The 23765-nt window shown below is 39.4% G+C and overlaps 1 protein-coding gene across 2 annotated transcripts; it reads left to right on the top strand.

Annotated features, from left to right (window-relative positions):
- The first annotated feature begins 573 nt into the window (after positions 1-573).
- tmc6b (transmembrane channel-like 6b) lies at positions 574-23763 on the top strand. Of its 2 annotated transcripts, XM_038284773.1 has the most exons (21): positions 574-641; positions 7710-7987; positions 8508-8635; positions 10345-10506; positions 11692-11847; positions 11951-12059; positions 12153-12234; positions 13339-13596; positions 15503-15708; positions 15787-15931; positions 16133-16288; positions 18499-18671; positions 18770-18869; positions 19242-19351; positions 19623-19718; positions 19809-19884; positions 20174-20307; positions 21424-21600; positions 21696-21774; positions 22248-22334; positions 23227-23763. In XM_038284773.1, the coding sequence occupies exons 2-21, from the start codon at positions 7932-7934 to the stop codon at positions 23236-23238; spliced, it is 2502 nt and encodes an 833-aa protein (XP_038140701.1). In that variant the 5' UTR covers positions 574-641; positions 7710-7931; the 3' UTR covers positions 23239-23763. The 2 variants fall into 2 exon arrangements, with proteins under 2 accessions (XP_038140701.1, XP_038140700.1); XM_038284772.1 differs by lacking the exon at positions 574-641 and having other exon boundaries at positions 7917-7987; positions 18502-18671.
- Positions 23764-23765: the final 2 nt, after the last annotated feature.

Genomic DNA, 23765 nt, shown 5'->3' with positions numbered 1-23765 from the left:
AGTTGGCCTGAAAACATTACAATTTCTCTAAATTAATGAAAAGATAATAAAAAATAAACATCTTAAAGTATCAGAAATATAAATTCCCAGCTGGCTGGATAGAAAATAAAATCACAACATTAATGTGGCATCTTACCTGGATAGACATTGAACCTAATATCACAACAGTGCTATCACTGTTTTTCAGTCTGTGAAAACCTTAATTTCGCCTCACTTTCAGGTTGTTTTTAATGTATTTTTACTAGGTGTCTTTAAAATACGTTTATATTTCCTAGAAGTGTTTCTATTTTATGTCCTATGTGCGCTATCTTACGAGCCTGTGATTTCCATTGTTTCATCAAAAAGACTGACTTGTCAGAGCTGGACCGAACCAACAACGCCAGCTCTGTGGGGGTCAACTTTACATTAAATTGATATGTTAACAAAATAAGACATCAATAAAAAAAATTTGAATTGAACCCCCTACTGACTAAATTATACAGTTAAATAAAAGCCGTGGATTTCAGGCTGGGATTAAAACTTATTCGTTATTTTAATATTTTAAAGAAAACGTGTTAATGGTTTCTCCCCGCTGCCTGCACATACTGCTGATTTGACTGACAGACGGAGAGGTTAAACTGGTTTGCCAAGTTAGCGGCGGGGTAAGTAAACTACGTAAATAAGGTGGAAATATTATCTCCGCCTATTAATTAATAGCTTATTGATTAGCTTACTTATAGAAGAGATACATTCTGCTAAATAAAACCCGCGTCACTTTAACAATGCCTCTTTAACGTGTTGACTTGTAACTCGCCTTTGTTGGTCAGTTAAAGATTAAGCTAGTCGGCAACTTTAACAAGCAGGTTAGAGGAAAGTTTAAACTGAAGGAGGTTAATGTTGTTGCTCACAGCCTGGAGCTCATTAGCGGAGGAGAGGGGGTCGGAATCACGATTAGAGGGGTGAACAGGGAGTTTTCCTGCTCTGAATGCAGGTTAATTTGCTCCATGAGCAGCACAAGGGGGCAGACTTCAGAATGAGATTACACTGTAGCTGGATTCCTGCACAGTCATGAAAAGCTTTGTTTTGTGGTGTCAACACATGCTTCCTCAGAATGAGAGCTCACTAAGAGATATTTTTCTCATATGGTCTCAGCTTAGTAGAAAATCAATCTGCTGGAGCTTCAATTGATAGTCACTGGTTCCTATCACTGTAGAATACAGAAGGTGTTAATGCTTTCATTTACATTTAGTTTGAAAATGTAATCTATGGCCTAATTTAGAGGATGCACAGTAGTTATGCAAATGTCACTGTTCTGTTTTCAGATCTTCCCTTTTTATAATCTACACGTTTTCTTTGTGTTATCAGCTGAATGGTGGGTGGGAGCCATTCCAACAGTAATACTAGCCCTCATACAGAATCAGTTGCAGGTTTTAGCTTGTTGAGGGCTTTGACTAAAAGAAGTTGCTTTTATATAAAGCACTGGATGGATTTAAATGCCCTGCTTTAGGGTTGTGACGTGAGCTAAAGGACTTTTGCTTCTGCAGCTCTTATGGGATTTTTCTCAGCACTAGGCAATAATGGAAGGCAATAATGCCTTCCAGTTGTCTGAAGTTACTGAACAGGAGAGCAAAAATCAGTCCCCTTCCTCTTCTTTACAGCTATAATTTTATGTCTGCTGATTGAACTCCTTTGGTTTCTGTTCTGGATCATAAACGCCCATGTTTGTCATCCTAGTGTTTGATCTTTGGTCTTTTCTGTATAGTTAATCTGTTGTCATGGATGTTTTGCAACTTCCTGAAAGGGTTTCTTTTTGATCAGCTTGGTCTGAATCCATCCTCAAATGCAACAAATCTGTATGGTGGAGACGATCCTCTTTATTTTTTCAAGTATATTTTATTTGGCAGCAGAACAACTCAGCTCTGATCTACTCTCCATGTCCCCCTCCCAGCATTTCCTCCCTCATCTTTAGATTCTCAGGGGATTGTTATGTATAAAGTACTAAAGCTGCACATTAAGAAAACACAACACGCAGAATATGAAGAGAGCAGATGATGAAACCAGTGTAACACGATCCTGGAAATGTCTTGTAATGAGAAAGGAAAATCTGTGAGGAGAAGGTTGTTTTCACTGAGGAGAAGAAGACAGCATATAGAAATACATGTTCAAACTCTCAGTTTTCTGGCTGATAGTCAGAGCTCCATCCATATATGTGTCTTGCTGGAACTGTATTCACTTGGGAATAAGACTAGAAATACCTCCGCCCTTAGAAAAGGGTAGGGGTCTTTGTCTTATCTCCTGTTTTGGAACATACTTCCCATGCATGGACCTAACTAAGTTCTGTGTGTGTGTTTTTATTTTGGAAAAATGACACTGTTTGTTTATTTTTACGAAACAGCATGTGATTAGACTTTGAAAAAGTTTTTTCATTGTATAAAATAGTTTTGTTTGCTTTAGTGGTGTGGAAGCCAGTTGTTGTATACAGGTCACATCAACTCTGCCTTATATTGGACACCATATCTATCATATGATTGGTGTCTTTTATTTGGTACCCTACCCTTTCTTATGAATCTTTTTCTTTTGAATGTTGTTCTGAGGTTTGACTGGACAAGAACTAAATAGCTTAAAACTATAACCTCCTTCAGAAGTTTAGACATAATGACAAATATTAACTGTGGACAACAGATGCCTCCAAAATCCATAGGATGAGTTTTTTTTTTTTAAGATTCATTTCTTACAAGGATGTCCCTGGGTCTGAAGCTATATGCCTTGTTGGTAATGCACGTAAACAGGATGTAGAGGTGTTATTTGATGTAACTATTTTGCCAGGGAGTTCTGTAGAAAGAGATACTTTCATTCTGTTTGTGGTTAGACTAACTCTTAAGGCGGAAGCTGGCCCTTTTCCAGCTAAGATATGCTGGTTCCATCACTAGGTAATATGCTTATCATTATCTAGTTCTTAAAAATACCTAAAACCATTTGGTCTTGATAAAATAAGATATTCCTCTTTGGCCCTAAATAGTGTTCTAACACCTTGGTGCTTATTAACAGACATAAACAGATGTGGCGCTATCTGCTAAGAGCACCACAAAACTATCAGAAAGCCAAACAACTGAGGCAGCTACTTAATAGAGCCCTACTGTCCTGCAATGCCTCATGGAAAAACAAAAAGGTCAAAGGCTAAAACCTTTTATTTGGAATGAACACAAGTTTAACACAATAAAATGCTACAGAGCTAGAATTTAATCTGATCTTGAGGATATCTCTGATTTTAGCTGCTGTTACAGAAAATTGCCCTGAAATTCCCCACACCAAAAAAACATGTCAATCTCTTTATAATAATCATTTGCACTTATACTGCAGAGAACAAGAATAGCATAGCTATCAGTACTAATTGTTCATATCAGGACTTTTACTCGCGCATCCATCAATTCGGCAGCCACATCTAAATGCTTCTGCAGCTTTAGCTCCCACTTCAGAGAACGCCAACTTTCATGCTGTATTCCAAAAGCTATTGGAGTCTTATCCCTCTGGGAATTAAACATTTTTTGGTGCTTTCTCCCGCTGGATTCTGGGATTTTCATCATTATTTTCACAACTTTGCTGGGAGGTGTAAACTTGCTTAGCCACTACTTTATTGTTTACCCATTGCACACATGCTCAGTTTGGTACCAGACAAAGATTTTATGCAGCGAGTTGTTTTACCATATTTCCTGTGGAAAGCCAAGCCGTCAACATCCCTCGGGCAAGCAGATCCTACAGAGAGGCTCCCAGTTTAGGGAGTCCAGGAGCCGCTGGATCACTGCAGAGCTAAGTAGAGAAGGTATTCTTGAGTTCAGACAAGAGAGGGAGTGAAATTGGAGCAAGACCCCCAGCAGAAAGAGCACCAGAGCTAAGGAACCTCAGAAAAACCCACCGGCCAGTCAGGATGTGGGAGAGGTGGTAAATGGCTGAGACTTGATCTGTAGGCTAACAGTGGGAGATTGAAGAAGGACAAATGTACATTAGAGAAGTCTGGCAGGTAGAGAGCGCCAGAGCGGGGAGATGCTGGTGTCTGTGCTGGAGCTAAGGAAGGATAATGAACAGTCTCTAGGGCTAACTTAAAGCAGCTTTTATAAAAGACACCTACAAATATCCTAAGAGCATTCCCTACATTATCCTTAACCAACTTTATGTTCCTCTTTTGATTGAAAAAATGTTGTCTGTTGTGCTCCTTCACTCTACGTCAGTCACATCTAGGCCCTGATTGTTTTTTTTTTTAGGATGTTAATGCAAATACAAGTTCAGATTTTTTAACTCCTGCAATTTATGCTTCCCGTACGGGCAGGTCCTGCAGCATTCTTGCTTTGCTGTATTTACCAAAAAGGTGCCATAGATATAGCTAGAATTGCAAAATTTTTCTTGCTCGGCCTCACAGCGCTCCTGAGCGCCCATTAAAAAACAAACAAAACAGAAAGCAATGAATGCCTTTTTAGCATAATGTGGTATTTTCTCTGAAAATCTCTGTATGCAACTGGAGTTTCTCAACTGCAGGCTTCACCACCATTTCTGTAAAAGACCAATATTTTTGTTGTTTATTGACTTCACGGTGGTAGACAAACACCAGGACAATCTTAATAGCTTGAAAGCTTGTCAATACTTCCATAGAGTCAAATTTAGCTGTGTGCTGATACACGAACGCATACATTTGTTCAACCAGTGTCTGAATGATTCTTGCTATGATGCTGGGGTGGTAGTTACAGCCGATGAAGAGTTGGATTACCGGCTGCAACTGTACAGCTGGACCCGCCCGGTCATGTAGCCACATCCTATCATCACAGAGTCCATCCCATAACCCCTGACTCATGCACACTTTAAGACACGGAGAAGGACACATACATGCCAGAGGTAGGGTTGTCACGATACTAAACTTTTCAACTTTTCAAAAAAGACTGTATTTCTAATGCTCATTCAAAGCATCAAGAAGCTCTTTTATACACCAATACATTTTGTAATTGTACAGCTACAAACTTAAAAGTCTTAAAAGTGTACAAAATATTTCATTGTGATGTAGAAGGAAAATTATCTACTATATTTATAAAAATCTATTTTTTATATGTAATAATAAGTTTGTATGCTAATAGGGGAGGATGCTGATGAAGGTTCTCAGTCATCCAGGTCAAAGTCATTCCGTAAAAGTTAAATAAATATCCACTGGACTTCAGTGGCGGCCGGCCCATAGGGGGCGCTGGGGCACCGCCCTCCCTGATAAGAAGAGAGAAACGTAAAATATATTTTTAGAAATTAAATCATAAATGTCAGTTTTACTCTCTAGACTGTGTACCTATAAGCAAAACAAATTATATAAACTACATTTCCCTACCTACTGTCATTAATTTGTGGATTTCCACAGACAGACTCCTACCGTCTCTGTTCTGGGGGCGCCTATCAGACAGCCCCACATTTGCAGAGAATCTGTCAATCATGTACTTTTGCTAGGTGAATTTAATGGCCAATCAGCGTCTCGGAACTTTATGGTCTTGGGGCTCTGAAAATACTGCACTTTTACAGGCTTCTGAACCCAAGCGCAGGTACAGACAATGAGAGGGACGATGGCGAATGTAACGAACGAGATGCAGCTTCCACCAAATTCGGTGAGATCCTTATTTATCTACCCGTTTGCCAGAAGAACATCCCTGTTGTAGGATATGAACATTTCCTGTCATGGTTATTGTGACTGTGACGAATCCACCTCGTCGCTTAAAACAACCTCTCTAACTTTGCGCGCCACACACACATTCCTGTTATACTGTGTTTGTGAGGACCAATACACTCGCGCTGAGACCAGTAGCTCCATGAACTTAAAACACACAAGCTGTTCCTGGTTACCTGCTGGCGTATTGAGGGTGCACACTTAATATTTCAGTGGGGTTAGCCGTGTGTGTGTGTGGGGTGTGTGTGTGTGTGTGTGTGGTGGGTGTGTGTGTGTACGTGTTTATGCTATGGGGACTTGTCATCTTCAGTCTGGCTGCGTCTTTGCTGGGTTCAAATCCAGTTTGGTGTAATTGAATAAGTCAATGAATCTGTGTAAAAGAATTAAGTTGTAAAAATTATTTGTTTTTGTAAATCAATTGTTTGTGGAGGTAATATATGGACAAAACTGATTAATGAGAAGAAATCAGAAATAAGAGAGCCTGAGGTGAGGGGCTTAAACTATTTAATGAGGGCTGTGGGAAGAAAAGCGGCAATTTTTGTTGTCTGTTTCTTTGTTACATTGCTGGTAACTGGAGGGAGGCTGAGGCCCAGAGTATCTTGTACATGTTTAGTTTCTTTTGCACCCTGTTTTGAGTTTTTGAGCTCAATAAATCACCAACACCGGTGACCCGACTGAGCCTGGATTCTTGGAGGCCAAAGAACCCCGTCACAGTGACCAAAATCATCACTGTTACTGTTATTATATAGTAAATTAAATCATTACTGTTAAATTGTATGTATTGTCCAATTGTTTAATCGAATTCTTATTCCGGATTAGTTGGAGACATACACTAGGCTATATCAGCCCCACCAAAAATATTTTTCACCAGCCGCCACTGCTGGACTTGGTTTTCAAGATTTGAAGACGTTTCGCCACCTCTCCAGGAAGCTTTCTCAAGCTTTCTCAATTCAAATGACATTTGAATTGAGAAAGCTTCCTGGAGAGGTGGCGAAACGTCTTCAAATCTTGAAAACCAAGTCCAGTGGATATTTTTTGAATTTTTACGGAATAGGGGAGGATGTAAAATTTCAGTGTGATAGAAAACTCCAGTCCGTTTAGGGCACTTGTATATTTGTACACACGTGCATTTCTGCATATCACCGCTGCCCAAGCCCCACAAGCACAAATACGGCTCATAAAAAACATCCATTTGGACCTCTTCAGTACACAAGTAACATGGAAAAGTTTGATTCCCATCACTAAGCTGCATTAACTGGTGCTCACATGGAACAAACTGAAGAAAACAGTTTCAATAATAATCCTGACAAAACCATCAGTTTTTGGTTAGACGGTTTTCATTTGTTCTACCGTCACAATAAATAACTATTATTGTAAGAAATCCTCCACAATAAATGCACGTCAACATTTTCTACGTCTTTACTCTGATACCCCTGCATAAAGTCCCGTGCAAGTTAAAATCTACCTTCAAACATCTTCATTAAGACCAAAGAAGTAATCAGAAACTTTAATGGTTACTCATCAGTTATGCAGATCCATCCAAGCCTTTTTTCATATTTTTAAAAGCATTTCTGGATGTTTCTTAAAAAAAAAAAAAAAAAAAAAAAAAGTTTTATTGCTCACTTTATCCAGCTGTAGCACATCAATAAAAGCATATTTAGAGCAGAAAAAAAATCATTTTGTCCAACTTTTCTTTACAATTACTCGTTATCATGCTGTGTCTCATGAATATTCACTTCAGTGGTGACAGCTGACTCTCACCCCCTTCCATTGTCACAATAGAGCTCTTATAGCTCAGGGAAAAATGACGTATTCCCTCATGACAAGGCAACAACATGAGTCATTGTCATGTTATGCTTATTGCAGGGATGTCTGACTTTGGACAAAGGAATGATCATATTTAAAGCTTTAAACTGATAACTACTTCCTAATTATTTGTTGTTAGTGTTCTTCCATACGGACGTACAGTATAAATTACACAGAAACCCAGAAAGCCTCAGCTGGTTGATGTACATTCAGTCTCTTTCTGTGTGTTTTTTAGTGAGAACAGTTCAGGACAAGCAGAGACACGACAGAAGCAGTGGATCAGAGAGGAAACTGTTGGCATTTTCCCCTCCACCTCACTTCGCCCTCATTGCACCGCCTCCTCTAGCTGCTCTCCTCCTTCTGCGAGTTAGGAAGGAATCAACATCATGGTGGGAGTGGAGCGCAGGCCTTAGCAGGTGAGGGTGTGATCGCTCCATGAGGGGGAGAGCTGGTCAGAATGGCCCGGAGTGTTAACTTTGACCTGAGTCAACCTGACGTGGAGATTGGACTGGAGTAAGTCTAAATGTTTCAGTTTTTGTAGAGTTTATCAATGAGTTTCTGTTTTGTTTTGTTTTTTATTCTGGTTTCTCATGTCTGGTCTTGTTCATGCCTGCTGTCAGAGGGAGAGGAGGAGGGAAAGCCTAAATGGAAAGGTGGAATATATTGAACTCTGTCTGTCTCTTTTTATGTCTGTGCTTATGTTTTTACATCAGTTGACCTGCTGTTAACATGTAGGTCATTGTCTTTTAAAAATGCTTGAGCATTTCCTTCCTGTGGTATCTGTATAGGGGTCAAGACGGAATCGACTTATTGTCTGCTGTGACAACATATAGTAAAACCCTGCATGCTTGGAAGAAGAATCATGCAAACTAATCCAACTTTAACCACAGGTTGCAATTATGATTCATGGGGTTTCTGATTCATTGTTTTTAGTCTGCTGGTTGGTTCCTTCTCTCTCAAAGGAACCCTTGGTGTTTCCTGAAACTTCTGGCTTGTACTGATCTACTGTCATGTCTATGTATTCCTCTGTTAGAAGCCCAGCGGATGAAGATGTTGTTCATGATTCGTTCAGCCGGCTGATCGAAGAACAGAGTGAGAACAACCGACTGTCTGCTATCGAGCTGCAGGATCTGCAGCAGGACCTTGATGAAGAAGGACGAGGTACTCCCCTTTGAGATCTATGGATGGGAATGAAAGCGATGAAAAGAGGCTTTAATGCGTTTCAGTTTGTCCAAAAAATCCAGTGATCTGTATTAGGGTCTAGCAAGATGGCAGAAAAAATTATCATCCTTTATTTTCCCATTTCATCCAATTCTGATTTTGATCAAATTTTAAAAAAAAATTTATTTGTTCTCCATCTTCAGTTTAAGAGCATCTGTAATGAAAACTAAAGAAACTAGAGATTACCTCAATATTTTAAGGCTTAAATCCATCTTTCTCAACAGGGTTTATCGGTTGTGTCAGACAAAAGGCAACTGTGTTTATGTGGTATTTTATCTCCTCTGGAAATGCTGTACATACACTGTGGATCCACTAAAGATGACATGATCTTTCCAAATCCTGCCTGGCATCAGTTTCGCAACCTTCAGCTCCGCGTTTAGCTCCATGTTCACTCATTGTAAGGGTATGTTTGCTCTCCCGCAACATAAACAGAAACTAGTTTTTTGCATGTGATAAAAAGAGCAACCAAAAAACCAAATTAAAAGATCTGGAAGAATTGACTTACTTGTAGTTTCTGATAAGTAGGTCTGCAACTAACAATTTGCAAATTGATTAATCTTTCGATAATTGTTTTTAATTAATTGATTAGTAATCGGATAGAAAAAGGTTCTTTAAAGAACAGTTTTAACAAAATGATACCAGGTGAAACTAAAACTTTTCCTCTTGGAGTTGTGGATCGAGCAGATTGACAGACAAAAATGTTCTGCCTGTTGACCTTCTGCTTAATTTATCTGTCATAGCCCCTTGGAATTTGTGTTGTTAAATCCAGGATTGTAATTGTTTTACATGCTTGATACACAAAGAGTTTCCTTTTCGACAGTTTTTGATAAGCAGAGTTTAATCCTTCTTACCTGTTCGCCTTGTTTTATCAATCCATGATGTTTTCCAAACCATCCCATCTTTTTTTTCTGTTGCAAAAAAGCATCCATTCAACAAATGTTAGTAAAAAAAAATTTTCTTTTTAAGCAGAAATGAAATAATCTTTTGTTGTTGAGCTTGTCAGATTTATAAATGCTGATATAAATTTACTCCTCTGCATAGGATACCTGTTTTTTAGGATGTGATGCGAAGAAAAAAGGTTTTTGTTTTAATTACTTTTCCATCATTCAGATTTGCATTTCACGCTTTCAGTATTTAAAGGTTATCTGACTAAAAAAGGCTGAATTCAGACTGAAGAGGCTAAGCCAAAGCTTTAAGCCCCTGAGGTGGTACACCGGGGTAAAGTTGACACGCCATTTACTTAGTAGCTTAATTGAAATGAGAGCCTTCTTTGATGTTAGTGCCGGTAATCCATTTATTTCCATGACTCGGCAATAATTGTCATATTTCCTTTGTACCACAAGTCATTCCTCTAACATGTTGACAATAACACCGCATACATAGTTTTAGCGATCCACATAGCATTCACTTGAATAGCGGTAGCATTGCGTCACGTTAGTATTGCGTTGCGGTCAAAAATTTGTTCCCCCTTTCGGGTGGAACGCACCTGTCCTCATCAACACCGGATCCTACCTATATAGACAGCTGACAGATCATGTGATCCAAACCATTTGGAATACAGAAATTCATAATCTGCTCCTACACAGACTTTAAAGAAAAGTTTCCTTATCTAGCTGTACTGTATGTTGATTTGTTGTTTACTTTGACAGACAGCCTTGCAGGTCTGTCAGGCCCTGCGTATCGAGGATGGAGGTTAGGCAGTGATGAGACAGAAGAGGACGACAATGAAAGACAAACAGACCGCCTTCTCCAGGATAAGTTGTCTTCAGCCACCCTGAGGATCCTCTCCTCCATGCCTAGCCGTACTATTGGTTAGTACTGCTTAGATCTCTTTGGAATAGACCAAAAGCTAATGATAGAGGTGGATTTATTTCATATTTGGTCCTGTGTTGCTTGACATTTAGTTCCTCTAAGAAAATGAGAACACACTGTTCCCTACATTGCTGATTTAAATAACCTTTCTGAAAACTTCTCCCATCTGCAGCATTTAAATGCTGTAAAACATCTGTTTCCTATTGTAGTTTGTCACCACACCCAGCCTCACTGTGGTAAACCTGGTGGCGATCAAATGGCTACAATTTGTAAACATACACGGAGTGCTGTATTTATTGCCCAACCCAACATGTGATAAGAATCGCTGTTTAACCCAGTTGGATGTAAGCACTAAACCTAGCGTCATGTTACATAAAGACGGATGTGTTGCAACTGATCAGGGTTTCAGGAGGAAGCTTTTCATCATCTTCCTCTCTGAGAAAATTTGGGTGGTACAGCATGCAGTTATGAATGCCTTGATTAAATGTGTTGATCTGTTTTTCTTTTTGTTTTGTTTGTTTTTTTTTCCCCAAAAACCAACCAAATATAAAAACCTCCTTGTGTCACTGTTGAGTTACTCAATTGTTTGGTTTCTCCAGCATAGCGTTCTACATCTACATCTCAATAAATCAGAAGTTCAGGAATTTCACCGAAAATGTTGAACTTAGATTATCAGCATAAATTTGTTAAGAGTTATATTTCTAGCATTAATATCTGATCGTTGTGTGGACCATTATTATAATTTTTTCATCAGTGTTCTGCTGTGGTTATTTAACCTTGAGTGTCTTGAAGTATCATAAACAGAAAACAGATAACTTAGTGAATTGGGTTGCTTTTCAATAACATTCAGATTTATTGAGGTGCATCGGTAGGTTCTGATAACCAAATCAGATATCAACTGATACTGACTAATAAACCAGATCCGATATACTATGATATCGTCTTCACTCACATGGTATGGTATACGGTTCATTCATTCAACAGTAGGAAATGGATAGGAAAACACTAGATGGGTGCATGTCTATGGACGTCAAGGCTATTGCTTCCATTCTAATGCTTTAAATTATTTTAACCAAACAATCAAGTGGGGTACCAAATAGGCTTTGTATGCGGATGGGAGACAGCTTTGGTTCAGATTCAGATTTATACCTACGCTGACCAATCTTATGATTTCTGCGATCCAGGCCGTAGCAGAGGAGCCATCATCTCTCAGTACTACAACAAGACCATGCAGCTACGGAGGCGCCGGCAGAGCAGACCGGCTATCAAAGACTTCTCTCGCTCTGCCAGACCCAGCATCCGGGGTTATGGCGTGGAGGTAGACACTACAGACTCAGCAGGTGCAGAAAGCAAGGCGGAAAAAAAGACATTGCTGAATAAAATGACAGAAATACAAGCTAATATTTTCAGACAGCTTTGTAATGTAAACTGGATGTTTTATAGAAAGTAAGAAGGAGCGCCTGGTAAACAACCTGCAGATCCTTTCAGTGGGTGACAGAGAGAGGATGCTCCGAGCAATGCCGCTGAATTTGTCAGAGAAAAAAGAACTAAGGTAAATTTCTTTGTGGTTAGTTTTTATGTTTTATTACTACATTTGGAAAAAGCAAATATTGTTGGTAATTCTGTTTGTGTCTCTCATCATCAGGAGCTTGACGCTGAAAAAGACTAAAACACACTCCAGCAGTAAGCTCACCTGCTGCAGTCGTCTGAAATTTTACATCATCATAGTAAGTAACGCATAGAATGTAATAGTTCAAACTTCATTCACTTCATTAATCCATGACGGAGCACAAACAGCCTCTATCACATTTTTTAGCTATCCACAAACCTTACTTTGTCTCACTAACCTATTGTAGGGTATCATTGTGAAAATAGAATGTATGTAAAGGTTTTACCTATTTCCCTCCAGTTACAGCTGTAAGTGTTTTTGACATGTCTGTAGGAACCTTGCACATCTGGAGATGGACATTTTATCCTTTTGGCTTTGCAAAATGATTGGAAATGACTGTAATTTTAAGGTTAAAATGTTAAAAGGGTCCTCTTCCCATTAAGCTTGAGCAGCTTTCCTGTCTGCTAAAGCGACAGCAGCTTCATGCTGCCAGCAGTGTTTACTGTGGCGATGGATGTGAAGTGGTTGTTTTCTGCTACACTAAGGGTTGTGTTTGTCAACCAAAGTTTTCTTATCAACGACAGACGTTTAGAGTAAAACTCTCAAAGATGATTCGCATACCTATACATGAATAATGCACAGTAGGACTAATCCAAGCATAGCATGGAGATCTTAATAATTAATTTTAAAAATGACTAAATAAACAATATGGGCATTCTAAAAGGATGTTTGTGAAAGAGCTGCTGCAGAAATGGTGCTGTTTACACCCACAGGGGATAATTCTCTTTGAAGAGTTAGTTCAACCACAGCACCATCTCTAACAGCACAAAATGAGTTGCTGCTCTCCAGCTGCCTCCTCCGCACACTGCAACAATTTTTAGATTACAGAATATATTTGTAGAACACGTTTCTCCATCTTGCTCTTTCAAGGCCTAAATGAAGTAAAATGTTTAAAAAAATTCAGCTGCGAGCTGCTCTTAAAAACTACACCATAGTTAATAAATGAACTTCCAGTCATCTATCCCTCTGGGGCTTTGCAGCACTCTGTTCTGTTGTTTGCAATTAGACCTCAGTTTCCTGTAGTTGTTATAACACTAGTTCATTTGCTCTGCTGCTTGAACAGTTATGATCTTTGACTCATAAAAACCCACAGAGGCTTGTCCTCTGTCTTCAATTACAACAGTGATTGTATTATTTGTTCTGTCTATCCTTATCTTTTCAGGCTTTGAGGCATAGCTGGTACAGCTTGTTATCCTTCTTGCACTCCCTCCATCTGTGGCAAACACGGCTCAAGAAGATCAGCGGGCGCTTCGGCAGCGGGGTCCTCTCATACTTCTTGTTCCTCAAGTATCTTCTTTTCTTCAATGTCTTTTTGCTGCTGGTCACCGGTGCATTCTTAGTGCTTCCTCAGGCCCTGTATCCGCCAAAGCTGCATGCAATGAGGAGGTCCTTCACTGGGCTTGAACTCCTGACTGGAGCGGTAAGCAGCTAATGATGCTGACTAAACCATCAATAGGTTCACTGATTCAGGATCAGCAAAGTTCCCCCTTGTTGACTCCCTTGTGCAGAGGTACAGCATGGGGGTGGTAAATATGCTTTGAGACCGTTATAGCTTAGGGGTTATTAAAAAATTTTTCAGGTGGAAATGCTCTAAAACTCTCTCTCTGCTTGACGGGTTAAATAAATAAATAAAATACTCACGCTTAGGAGTTCAGCACCCCAGCAAAAGCACAGCTTTTAATTAAAGGTGCTAAACGGTTCTAGCAAGCTATATTTTTAAACATACACAACCATGCCTCTCCCTTCAGACCACGCCTCAAAACACATGATCGTGCATGCTGTCTGCAGCGCGTCTAAAGCAGCAGGAACAGTGCGTCTGAGCAGCTGAAGCACCGCATCACTGATCTGGGAGCTGGCAGGGAGACAGGCAGCACTGATGATGCAGAGCGCTATGATCACTCCTCTGAAACAGTTTATTAACGCCTAAATTGACTTAAAATGCTGAAATCTAGCGGCAAAACATGTTCGCTTTTATTATCCTGGTGCCTGCAGTTTGGATTATGTATATGAAAAACGCCTCCCAGCCACAGCTGCAAACCATGAGGAGGCGACCGGGCCAGAGGCTGCTGTTGAATGGGATTCCCAGTGACAGCGCACTGCCGGTGTACGGAGGTCTGAGCGGCTCCGACAGAAATAATATTTGAAGGCAGGATCCTAATCTGGATGAACTGACTAAACTGACAATGTTTTCAAGTGGACTTTCTCACTTCAAAATAAATTCAAAACTACTTTTTACCCCCTGATCAGAGCAGTATAGCTGCCATTGTTACAGGCAAAGAAAGGATAGTTCCGCGCATCAGACCCACTTTTTCCATTGCGCAGCCAGAGCAACTAAGATGCTTCAGCCGTGCATCAGAACTAAACTTGTAAAAGCATCAAAAAGGAAGCAGCAGTTTTTGCTGATCTTGCTGCTCTAAGTGTGAACGTAGCATAACAGTGGCTAGCTTCCAGCCATGGCGTTCTGCACGAGCATTGGGGAGTCGATTCGTTCATGTGTCAGGGTGCGCGCACAGGGGGGAGGGACAAGCAGACGACCATGATTGACGTGTCAGGAACCAATCGTGTACTAGGGACCGTCTTTTGTGATTGGTTGGGGTTATTAATTGATTTCTCACTGTAGCAGGGACCATTTATTTTGGTTTCCCTTCCAGACCTTCTATTTCACTGCTTGCCAAGCGGCTGTGGGGAGATCTTTAAGCCACATGGTAAGAAATGAGTCAGAAAAGATATCCTACTATGCCTTTAACACCATTACTAATTTTACTGGGCATGAAAAAGTTTTTTGTTGCTGCCATGGCAACTCTTTATTACAGACCAACAACAAATCTAACAAACCATTGGGTCATAGAATGAGTGGCATTTTGATCAATTTAATCTTTGCTTGGGCATCATTGTGCATTTTTAATTAATGACAGCCTTTGTATGTTAATGCCAGTGCCCCTTAGTGCTCACCTCCAACAGGAAGAGAATTAGGACCGGTACATGGAGAAAAGTGCTATCAAGATAATGTTTTTAAAACAAAACAGCTAGAGCAATGTTGCTCCGCTAGAGACGGGTAGCTACATCTAAGGGTATACTTTAGTAAAAAAGTAGGCCCTACCTAATTTGTAAAGTATTTGCATATTTTCTTGGACAATTGTTCATAAAACAGCACCTTAAATGGTGATTGGTGCTTTTAAACCAACGATATGGGTCCATACTCTGTCTCTAGCAATCTGCCAGTCTCAAACTGCGAAACATTGAAGACCCCTGTTGTAGGGTTTAATGAGCTTAAACAATCTGTGCAAACATAGATCTTCTTCTCCAATACATTGTTTCTGTCTCAGGGCTACTTCTCTGATACGCTGATGTACTATGGGTACTACAGTAATGACACACTGCAAAGAAACAGGGAGAACTGCATAGAGGGAAACATCTCTAGTTCAGCCAGTCCGCAGTGTGACTCCAACTACCCCTCCTACAACATGCCTCTTGCATATTTCTTCACAATAGGAATGGCCTTCTTCATCACATGCATCATCCTTGTGTACAGGTGAATTGTTTTTAAATGAAATGTAGAATCTTAGATTAACCCAAAAAAGTCAAATATTTACATGTTATTTTCTTAAAGCATGTCGAAATCGTTCGGCCAGAGCTTCAGGATAGATAAGTCTCATGCTATGCTGGCCATGAAGGCTTTTTGCTCATGGGACTTTAAGGTCATCAAGAAAAACCCAGTCAAGCTCATGTCAGAAAACATCTGTACCCAGCTCAAGGTAGGTGTAAACTCGCATAGCCTAAAAATTCCCCACCCTCCTTGGTCCTCCTTTCCCACTCTGTCGTGTTTAGAGAAGCCAGGAATGTGATGATCTGATGCATTCCTGTCCCTCTGCATTCCTTGCTTAGTCTTCCATCATGTTTGGTTTTTCTGTTTTCTTTGACGTATTTCACCATTTCTATCCTTTCACTCTGTCTAGGAGCTTTTGGCTGAAGTAAATCACAGGAAATTTCAGAATACCCTGAAGCAGAAGTTGCACAAACTGTTGGTTCATGGCCTGGCTTGGACGATCTGCATTGCCGCTACCACGGGATGCCTGGTCGGCATTTACTACTTTTCAGATTATATGCACGAAGTAAGGCTGAGTGGTTTGTTCTTTTATTTTTTGCACTTGGTCTTACAAACAGGATGTTTAGTTTGTTTATGTTTTTTTTTCACTTTGCCACTTGGCAAAGTAGCAACTTTGCACACAACCCTGATAATTATCTTAAATCATTTAAAGCAGTCTTAATGAAGATGTCCCCAGTGGTTTACCAAGACTGTTAAACTGAACATAATGTTCACATTTTGTTGCATAACAGTTTCTGATATGTTTCTTCGAGGTTTTAAGTGATAGGCCAACACAAACTAGAGGAAATCAATTTTTGATTTCCTTTAAAGATACAATTCTGAAGTTTGGCATTAATTTGAGCTGATTTATTCAACTGCTTTTGATTTCAGCTACAGGTGCAACTCTTTTGGTGTTTGTCTCTGTTGCATCTGAACTTTTTTCCCTGTAGAATATCCTGAACTCCATCAGACTGATAAAGCAAATCTGTAAATGTTTATTTTCTTTACTTTTTAAGCTTTCAAGCTGATATTAAGGCCTTTGACAGGGACGTTCTCTGCTGGAAGGAAAACCTCAGCTCCAGTCCCGCCTCTAAAGCAGAGTCTAACCGGTTGCCTCATGTCTCATTATTAGTGTTTTATTTTTTAGCTCTGTCCATCTCCCCGTTAAGTCTTACTATCTTCATTGTCCGTGCTAAGGAACAGCGTCCCCACAGATAATGCTGCCAACATCTGGTTGATCTGTTCAATACTAGTTAGCTTCTACAAATAATTTAACATGTGAAGAATAAGAAGTCCAGTTTTGTCTCATCTGACCTGATCACCACAGGTTTGTTGTTTCTCCTTAATGGCTTGTGGAAACTTCTAAAGAAAGCTTCCAATAAACTTTCTTTTATCCTCTTTGTCTATAAAGACCTAGAATTGTTAACCTGGCATAAGCCAGATTGATACCTGGAGTTCAGTTTGAATTTTACACAGTATCCAACTGGAAAGGCTCCTGTAGAAAATGTTCACAAAAGGGAGGGACGTTCATGTTAATTCTTCAAGCTGATCGGGTAAATCACCAAATGGCACCTATGTCGTAGCACCTGTGAAACATATGTGTGTTTTAGCATCACTTACATTTGTCTGTGGTGTGTACTTCATCCATGACAATTCCAACTATGTTTTCCTGGAACCGCTCTTATAAAAGAATGTTTTTCCAATTAGTTAAGCAGCCATGACTCCGGGCTTCCAAATAACGGCTGGTAATCACCACTGAGAACTTTTTCATGTTACAGCAGTAATGCACAGCTTTTCAGCTTCAGCAACTTAGTCGTCAATGAGAGCAATTAAAGGAGACACGATTATAACAATAGGATCCCTCTGCAGCTGATAAATCAAACTCTTAACAAATCCGGTTGGGAGGAGCGCACAAACATCTTTTTCCATCCACAAAGAAGCAAAATGCGTCTTTTTGTTTTTTTCGAAAAAGAAAACAAGGAGTTTTTGAATTCACATATTGGCAATAGTACATCTTGCTTGCAAGGTATATATAGATTTGTGGAGTGTACAAACAAATAGTTTGTTGGGTTACTAGTTGTTCCGTTCTCTTCCATTGTCAGACGATGGATTGAACAATGGGAGATGATTGAAGCTTTTAATATTGTTTATAATTTAACCCTGTTTGAACTTCACCATATCTTTCTCTTTGACTTTTTTTATGATGCTGTCTGTTCACAGATCTTTAATGAGAATAAATGATTTACAGGAGGATTGTGTTTACAGATCATTGCCTTTAAAGAAGGACATCCCTACGTTTATACTTGTCAAACTTTCAAATTATTGGTGGGAGCAAAACAGAACGATTTTTTTTCCTTTTATGCACCAAATTAATGTTTATTTTTTTCAGGAAACACCACAACAAAAATATTTTTCAATAAGTTTCAATGTAACAAACGTGAACAAGGTTATGAGGCATAAAATATTTAAAGTTATGTGTTTCCATTTAATCTAGAATAAAATAGTCATTATTGTCATTGTAGTTAACACCGTGGCAAAAACATGCACAAAAAAAGAATGAAATGTATAATTAAAAATGGAACTAAAGGACTGTTAACATTTAAAAAAAATTTATAAATCTATTTTTTTTTCGCTGTTTTCAACAGAAGATGCTGAATGCATCTGAAATATTCATGAAACAAATCCCTAGCAGCAGCTTTCATTTTGTCTCTTTTTTGGGGGGTTCTACAAAACCAGCAGGAAAGACTGCATGATGTCTCCAAGGGTCGACTGCTGAAAGAAGCCAGCCTCTTGGCTCTGCCTGTGCTCGTCTCCTTTATCAACCTGGTGTTGCCGGGCCTGTTTAACCTTGTGGCCGATATGGAGAATTACAACTCTCCATCTATACGGACATATGTAGCACTGAGTCGGTAAGAGCAGCAGGATGCTTTTTAAAGCTCATGTGAAAACTGTTCCATTAAGAGACCATGAAGTATCCCTTGTTTGCTCTTTTGTCTTTATTTTATAGAAACCTGATGTTAAAAGTGAGCGTGCTTGGAATCCTCTGCTACCATTGGTTGAGTCGGGTGCCTGCTGAGTCTGACTGCCCATCATCCAAAGACCAAGACGTAATTATTATTCTTTCACTGTAAATTGCTTTTATAAGTATCTTTAGATAATATCAGATCGCATCTTGATTATTTGTATCCCGTGGTGACTCGTACATGGTTGCTCATCTACTTTCTCTTTGTTGAAACCCCAAACCTGAAGAAAAAAAAACGCCTTTAGAGGCAGGGGGCGTGGTCATATGGAGATTTGAAAGGATCCACAAATGGCTGGCTCCGTTTCAGAATGAGCTGTTTGCATTTATGAATATCTATAAACATATCTATAGGTAGATGGATAGATATTTGTCTATGTATTTGTGTATATATGTACTGCAGGATGTTCCTTCATGCAGGTGCGTCCATTGCCCATCATCACGTGTTTTGTTCTTGCAGCCAACATGTGAGTGCTGGGAGAGTTTTGTTGGTCAGGAGCTTTATCGCTTCCTAATCATCGACTTCATCTTCACTCTGCTGGATACTTTGTTTGGGGAGCTGCTGTGGAGGTGGGTCCCTCGTGTAGTGTCAGTATTTTAAAATGGTTCTTTTTAAACTTGTTTTAATACCACTCAGTATGCTTTTTGTCTTAAATTGCAAAGTTTAAAAAACCGGTGGCCTTTGTCTCAATCCAGCCCAAAGCTTCCAGTGTAGCTTTGGGCTGCCAGAACCAACCTAGGCCCTGGTTGGAATCTCAACCCCTGATTCTCACGTTAAATCTATCACAACTGAAGAAAATACTCCTTCCCTTCACTTTATTGTGTCTTGACCATTCTGCAGGTTATTTTCTGACAAAGTGCTGAGGCGAAAAAGAAGACCAGGGTTTGATATTGCCAAGAATGTCCTGCACCTCATCTATGGACAGACGTTAGCCTGGTGTGTGCCATGTTTTTAGTTTGTATATATATATATACACACAGCCATAATGGGAGAAACCATGATGATTATGTGTTTTATTCTCTTCAGGTTAGGGGTCCTTTTCACTCCTCTCCTGCCTGCTGTGCAGATTCTGAAACTGCTGCTGCTCTTCTATATTAAGACGGTATTTAAATTCAACTCCATCTCTTTTACACCTTTGATACTTTTCATGTTTGTTGGGCATTATAGCCTCCATGTTTCCACTGACAGAATCGTTTTTCCTTTGACTTGATGCAGCTTCTAAGCATTGAAATCTCTAGCCTGTGTGATAAATATTTGTTTATTTTGTCATCTTAAAACAAAAATCAGGTATTTTCGCACCCCTCGAAGCACTCTGGGGTTTCCTTTCTCAGTTTTGCAGATGCAATGACCTCCGACCCCTTTAGCCATGTGTGTGTGTTTCCCTTTTTCAGAGCAGTGTAATGATGAACTGTCAGGCCCCCAGGAGGCCATACAGAGTCAGTCAGATGACCACCATCTTCATCACCCTCCTGTGCTTCCCCTCCTTCCTCGGTGCCTCTGTCTGCGTCACATACACCATGTGGAGGTACTTCAATACATCTCAGTCATCCTTGTCAATAGCATGTATAGTCTGACACACAGTAACACCAATAAGGAGGCGAGTAACCTGACAATATGATTTCTACTTATTTACCTACTAATGATTATCTAAGTAAACACTGAGAGTCACTGAGAGCTTTCAAATCTGATGCAGGTATTTTATTAAGGTCCTGGTTGCCAGGCAGTTGAAAATGCATTTAAAAGACAATTAGTTGCCACAAAATGTTGGATCTCCCAGTTGGATGTTAAGGTTACATCAGGGGAAAGTGTTAAAGATATATGTGTGTGTGTATGTGTATATGTATGATGAAGTGATATTCTTTAGTTTTCAAAGATTGATTAAATTTCAAAGATATTCATTTGTTATAAAATATTTGTTGTTTTCTTCCAACCTGTGAGAAAGATGCACCTCTGGCCATGTGGGTGTGGCCTAGTTCAGGATGTCGGTGTATCACTCCAGTTCTAGCTTTTAGGCTCTTCTTTATGAAGGCTTAACAAAGTCTAGGACCTCTTACGGCCATTAAACACAATTTTAAGACAGACATTAGCTAAATAAAAAGCAGCTGGTGTGACTTTGCAGATTAGCTGCTAAATAGGCCAATTCGTCTTCACTTAGTGCAGAAATGATAGCCCTCTGCCTGTCGTCCCTCCTGCTGATCAGAGAAATGGGGAGTGTTTATAGGGCAGGGGCGGCACAGTCAATCTACGAGGAGAAAGCAGTTCATCACTGCTGTACTGAGGGCGATGATGGTCACCTGGTTTTTCAGGAGAAGATAGGTGGTTCTGCTCAGAGACCAGAACTCGCCAGGATTAATTCATGGTTCAAGAAAAATACAACTTTGAGCAGGATTTTAATGGAGTAATATCATAAAATGGTTTAAAGCTCAAAAAATGCATTTATGCCTGAAATAGGCCCTTTACTCTAATAATTAGAAAAGGCTTAAAGTAGACGAACCAGGTAAAGTGGCCTTATTTCTCTACTTGGCTGGAGGGAAAAGGCCTCTGGTCAAATAAACAGCCTACTGCCCAAAGTTTACCAGTTCTGATATTTCTTTTTGGCCATTTCTTTTTGTAAACATTTGCATTGTTTTGTGGTTTACAGTATCAAGCCCTCAGGATCGTGCGGCCCCTTCCGAGGCAATGAATCCATGTTCAAGGCTGGAAAAAACTGGATGGATAAACTGGAAAAAGAAAACCCCCACTTGTCCCTGCTGGCCAGGGCTCACACCTATCTAGTGGAGAATCCTTTCTTCCTTTTTGTGGGGGCAGGCATCTTTCTGTGAGCAAACACTCATACAGAAACACCCTCAAATTGCAGCTTGTCTAATTACACCCTGCAGGCTTTGACCATTCTGTTTTTATTATTTTCCTCAGGATAGTCATCTACTTCCAAAGTCAGGTTGTTGACGGTCAACGGAAGATTATCACTTTGCTGCAGGAGCAGATAGAAAATGTAAGACATTGCTTTGGCTGTACACATGTTTTATTTCTATCCATATTAGGAATTTACATTGACTTATATCCATTTTAGTTACTGCATTTATGCCTAACATTTACCTCAATCATTACCATTATATTTCACACTACACCTACAAATTGACTCCTTAACATTAAAAATGGGGCTTCTCCACATTAGATAGACCTATATAGACATGACCAACAGGCTTTTAGTCCCCTCTGATCCTCAGGTTTAGTAAATATACAAAAAATGGTCCTGAGATAAACAAAAATGCACACGCACCTGTGTCCCCAGTCTAATTCATTAAGCCGTACGTACACTGTGCAATTTTTTTTTTCAGTCGTTGCACGCAGCTACTGTTCACACTGTACGACTAATCGCAGGAAATTGCCCAGAAAAAAACGCGTACGCCGGGCCTCAGCAAGATTGTCACATTTCCCAAACTGACATTTCATTTCTCCTTGTAGGAGGGAGAGGATAAAAAGTTCCTAATTTCTAAACTTCAGTCCATCCATGAGAAGAAACGGACTCCAGCAAGAAGGCTCACAAGTCAGGTCAGTCTTAATCCAAATAAATTTAGTTATTGTTATTGTTGCTGAATTTGGGCACTTTTTGACTGGGTTCCTGAGTGTTTAGCTGTAAGTTTCCTAGAAGCTTAGGAAGGCAGATTCTAGGAAGAAGTATCTACGTCATCGTCTATTAGCTTTTCCCTTTCTTAACCCTATCTTCTGCAGTTGTAGAATCTGTTTATAGAATTAATCAAGGATGTTTTATTAGTCAATCAGGGAAATCCTGCATTCCTTAACCTGAAAAGGGCAGAACTAAGCACAAGACGATAAGGGGGGAGTACATTCATACACAGGTGATGTATGGATTCAATCTGCTGCCACTAAAGAGAGATATTTGATTTGGATGAGCCTTAAAAACTCTACAGAATGAGTTTTTCTTCATTTTGGCATGTAGTTCTGCATATTATTAAGCTGGACTGTTGGATTTAATTTGGGTTTTTGCTGCGTGATGATCTGATCTGGGTCCGATAGCTGTCAGAACCCAAAAGCAGCACTGCTAAAATGTGGCTGTTAATTAATTTTTTTAATAAGTAGGCTATTAAAATGGCCACATACTTCAAAACGTTTGTAGTAATATAAATGTTTAAGATATGCTTTAGGTTTTTTTATTGTGATATTAAATCTGTGCTGTGATGGTGTCATGTTGGGTTTGTCCTTTTCACAAATTTAGTGAGTGCTGTAGCAGAGTAAATATGATTGAAGGATACAATTTAATGTTTTAATGGAATTTCGATATATTTATTTGCGAGGATTAAACAGCTGCATACTGTAATACCTACTGTCCTACTATCTGCTTGCAGAGATTCTGCTGGAAAAAGAAACAAGCCTTTTATTTCTCTGTAGTTTTTAAACATTTCTTCTGTTTTTATTGCTGCAGGACTCTGGATGATGAGGCAGCTGCAGCTTCTGGAAAATAAACCTCCTCAATTGTCTGAGAAGTCTTCCACCACTTGGTTTGTAACTGGAAAAGCTCAGAGTAAAGCCATCATGAACTTGAAGCGGTTGAGGTGCTTGTCTGTTTTTCTATACAGCAATATAAAAAGCTTTTATACATGTGTGTTTTTATTTTTTAATGACTCAACTACGTTAAGCTTCTGCTTAAGATCAAAGAACAACAAAATTAAGCATCATAGGATTAAATGTGATATTTTTTTAGAAGCTAAACAAGTATCAAGCAGATCAGTCTGTATGTATGGTTGATCTGTTTTGATTTTATTTCTCAAATGAGCACTTTGATGCTAACTGTGAAGTTTTACAAATTGTGTAAATTAAATATTTCATTAGTTGCACCATAGGTAAAACTTTTTATTTTCCGGGGTGTGTTGGTGTAAATGTATAGTGTAAATATTTGTTTTTTTTTAAATAGTGAAATCATCACTATTCTTTTGTAAGTAAATTACATTTTACTATATCACC

The sequence above is a fragment of the Cyprinodon tularosa genome, unplaced genomic scaffold (genome assembly GCF_016077235.1).
Source record: "Cyprinodon tularosa strain WSP-4 unplaced genomic scaffold, ASM1607723v1 ctg201, whole genome shotgun sequence".
Taxonomy (NCBI): domain Eukaryota; kingdom Metazoa; phylum Chordata; class Actinopteri; order Cyprinodontiformes; family Cyprinodontidae; genus Cyprinodon; species Cyprinodon tularosa.
Note: the sequence above shows the minus strand (reverse complement) of the source record. Positions and strands in the feature narration are given on the sequence as shown.

Coding starts and splice junctions, on each gene's coding strand:
- tmc6b (XM_038284773.1), top strand. CDS start 7,932: ATGGCCCGGAGTGTTAACTTTGACCTGAGTCAACCTGACGTGGAGATT. Junction 11,848..11,950: donor AGACACTACAGACTCAGCAG/GTGCAGAAAGCA, acceptor GATGTTTTATAG/AAAGTAAGAAGGAGCGCCTG. Junction 15,709..15,786: donor TGCATCATCCTTGTGTACAG/GTGAATTGTTTT, acceptor ATTTTCTTAAAG/CATGTCGAAATCGTTCGGCC.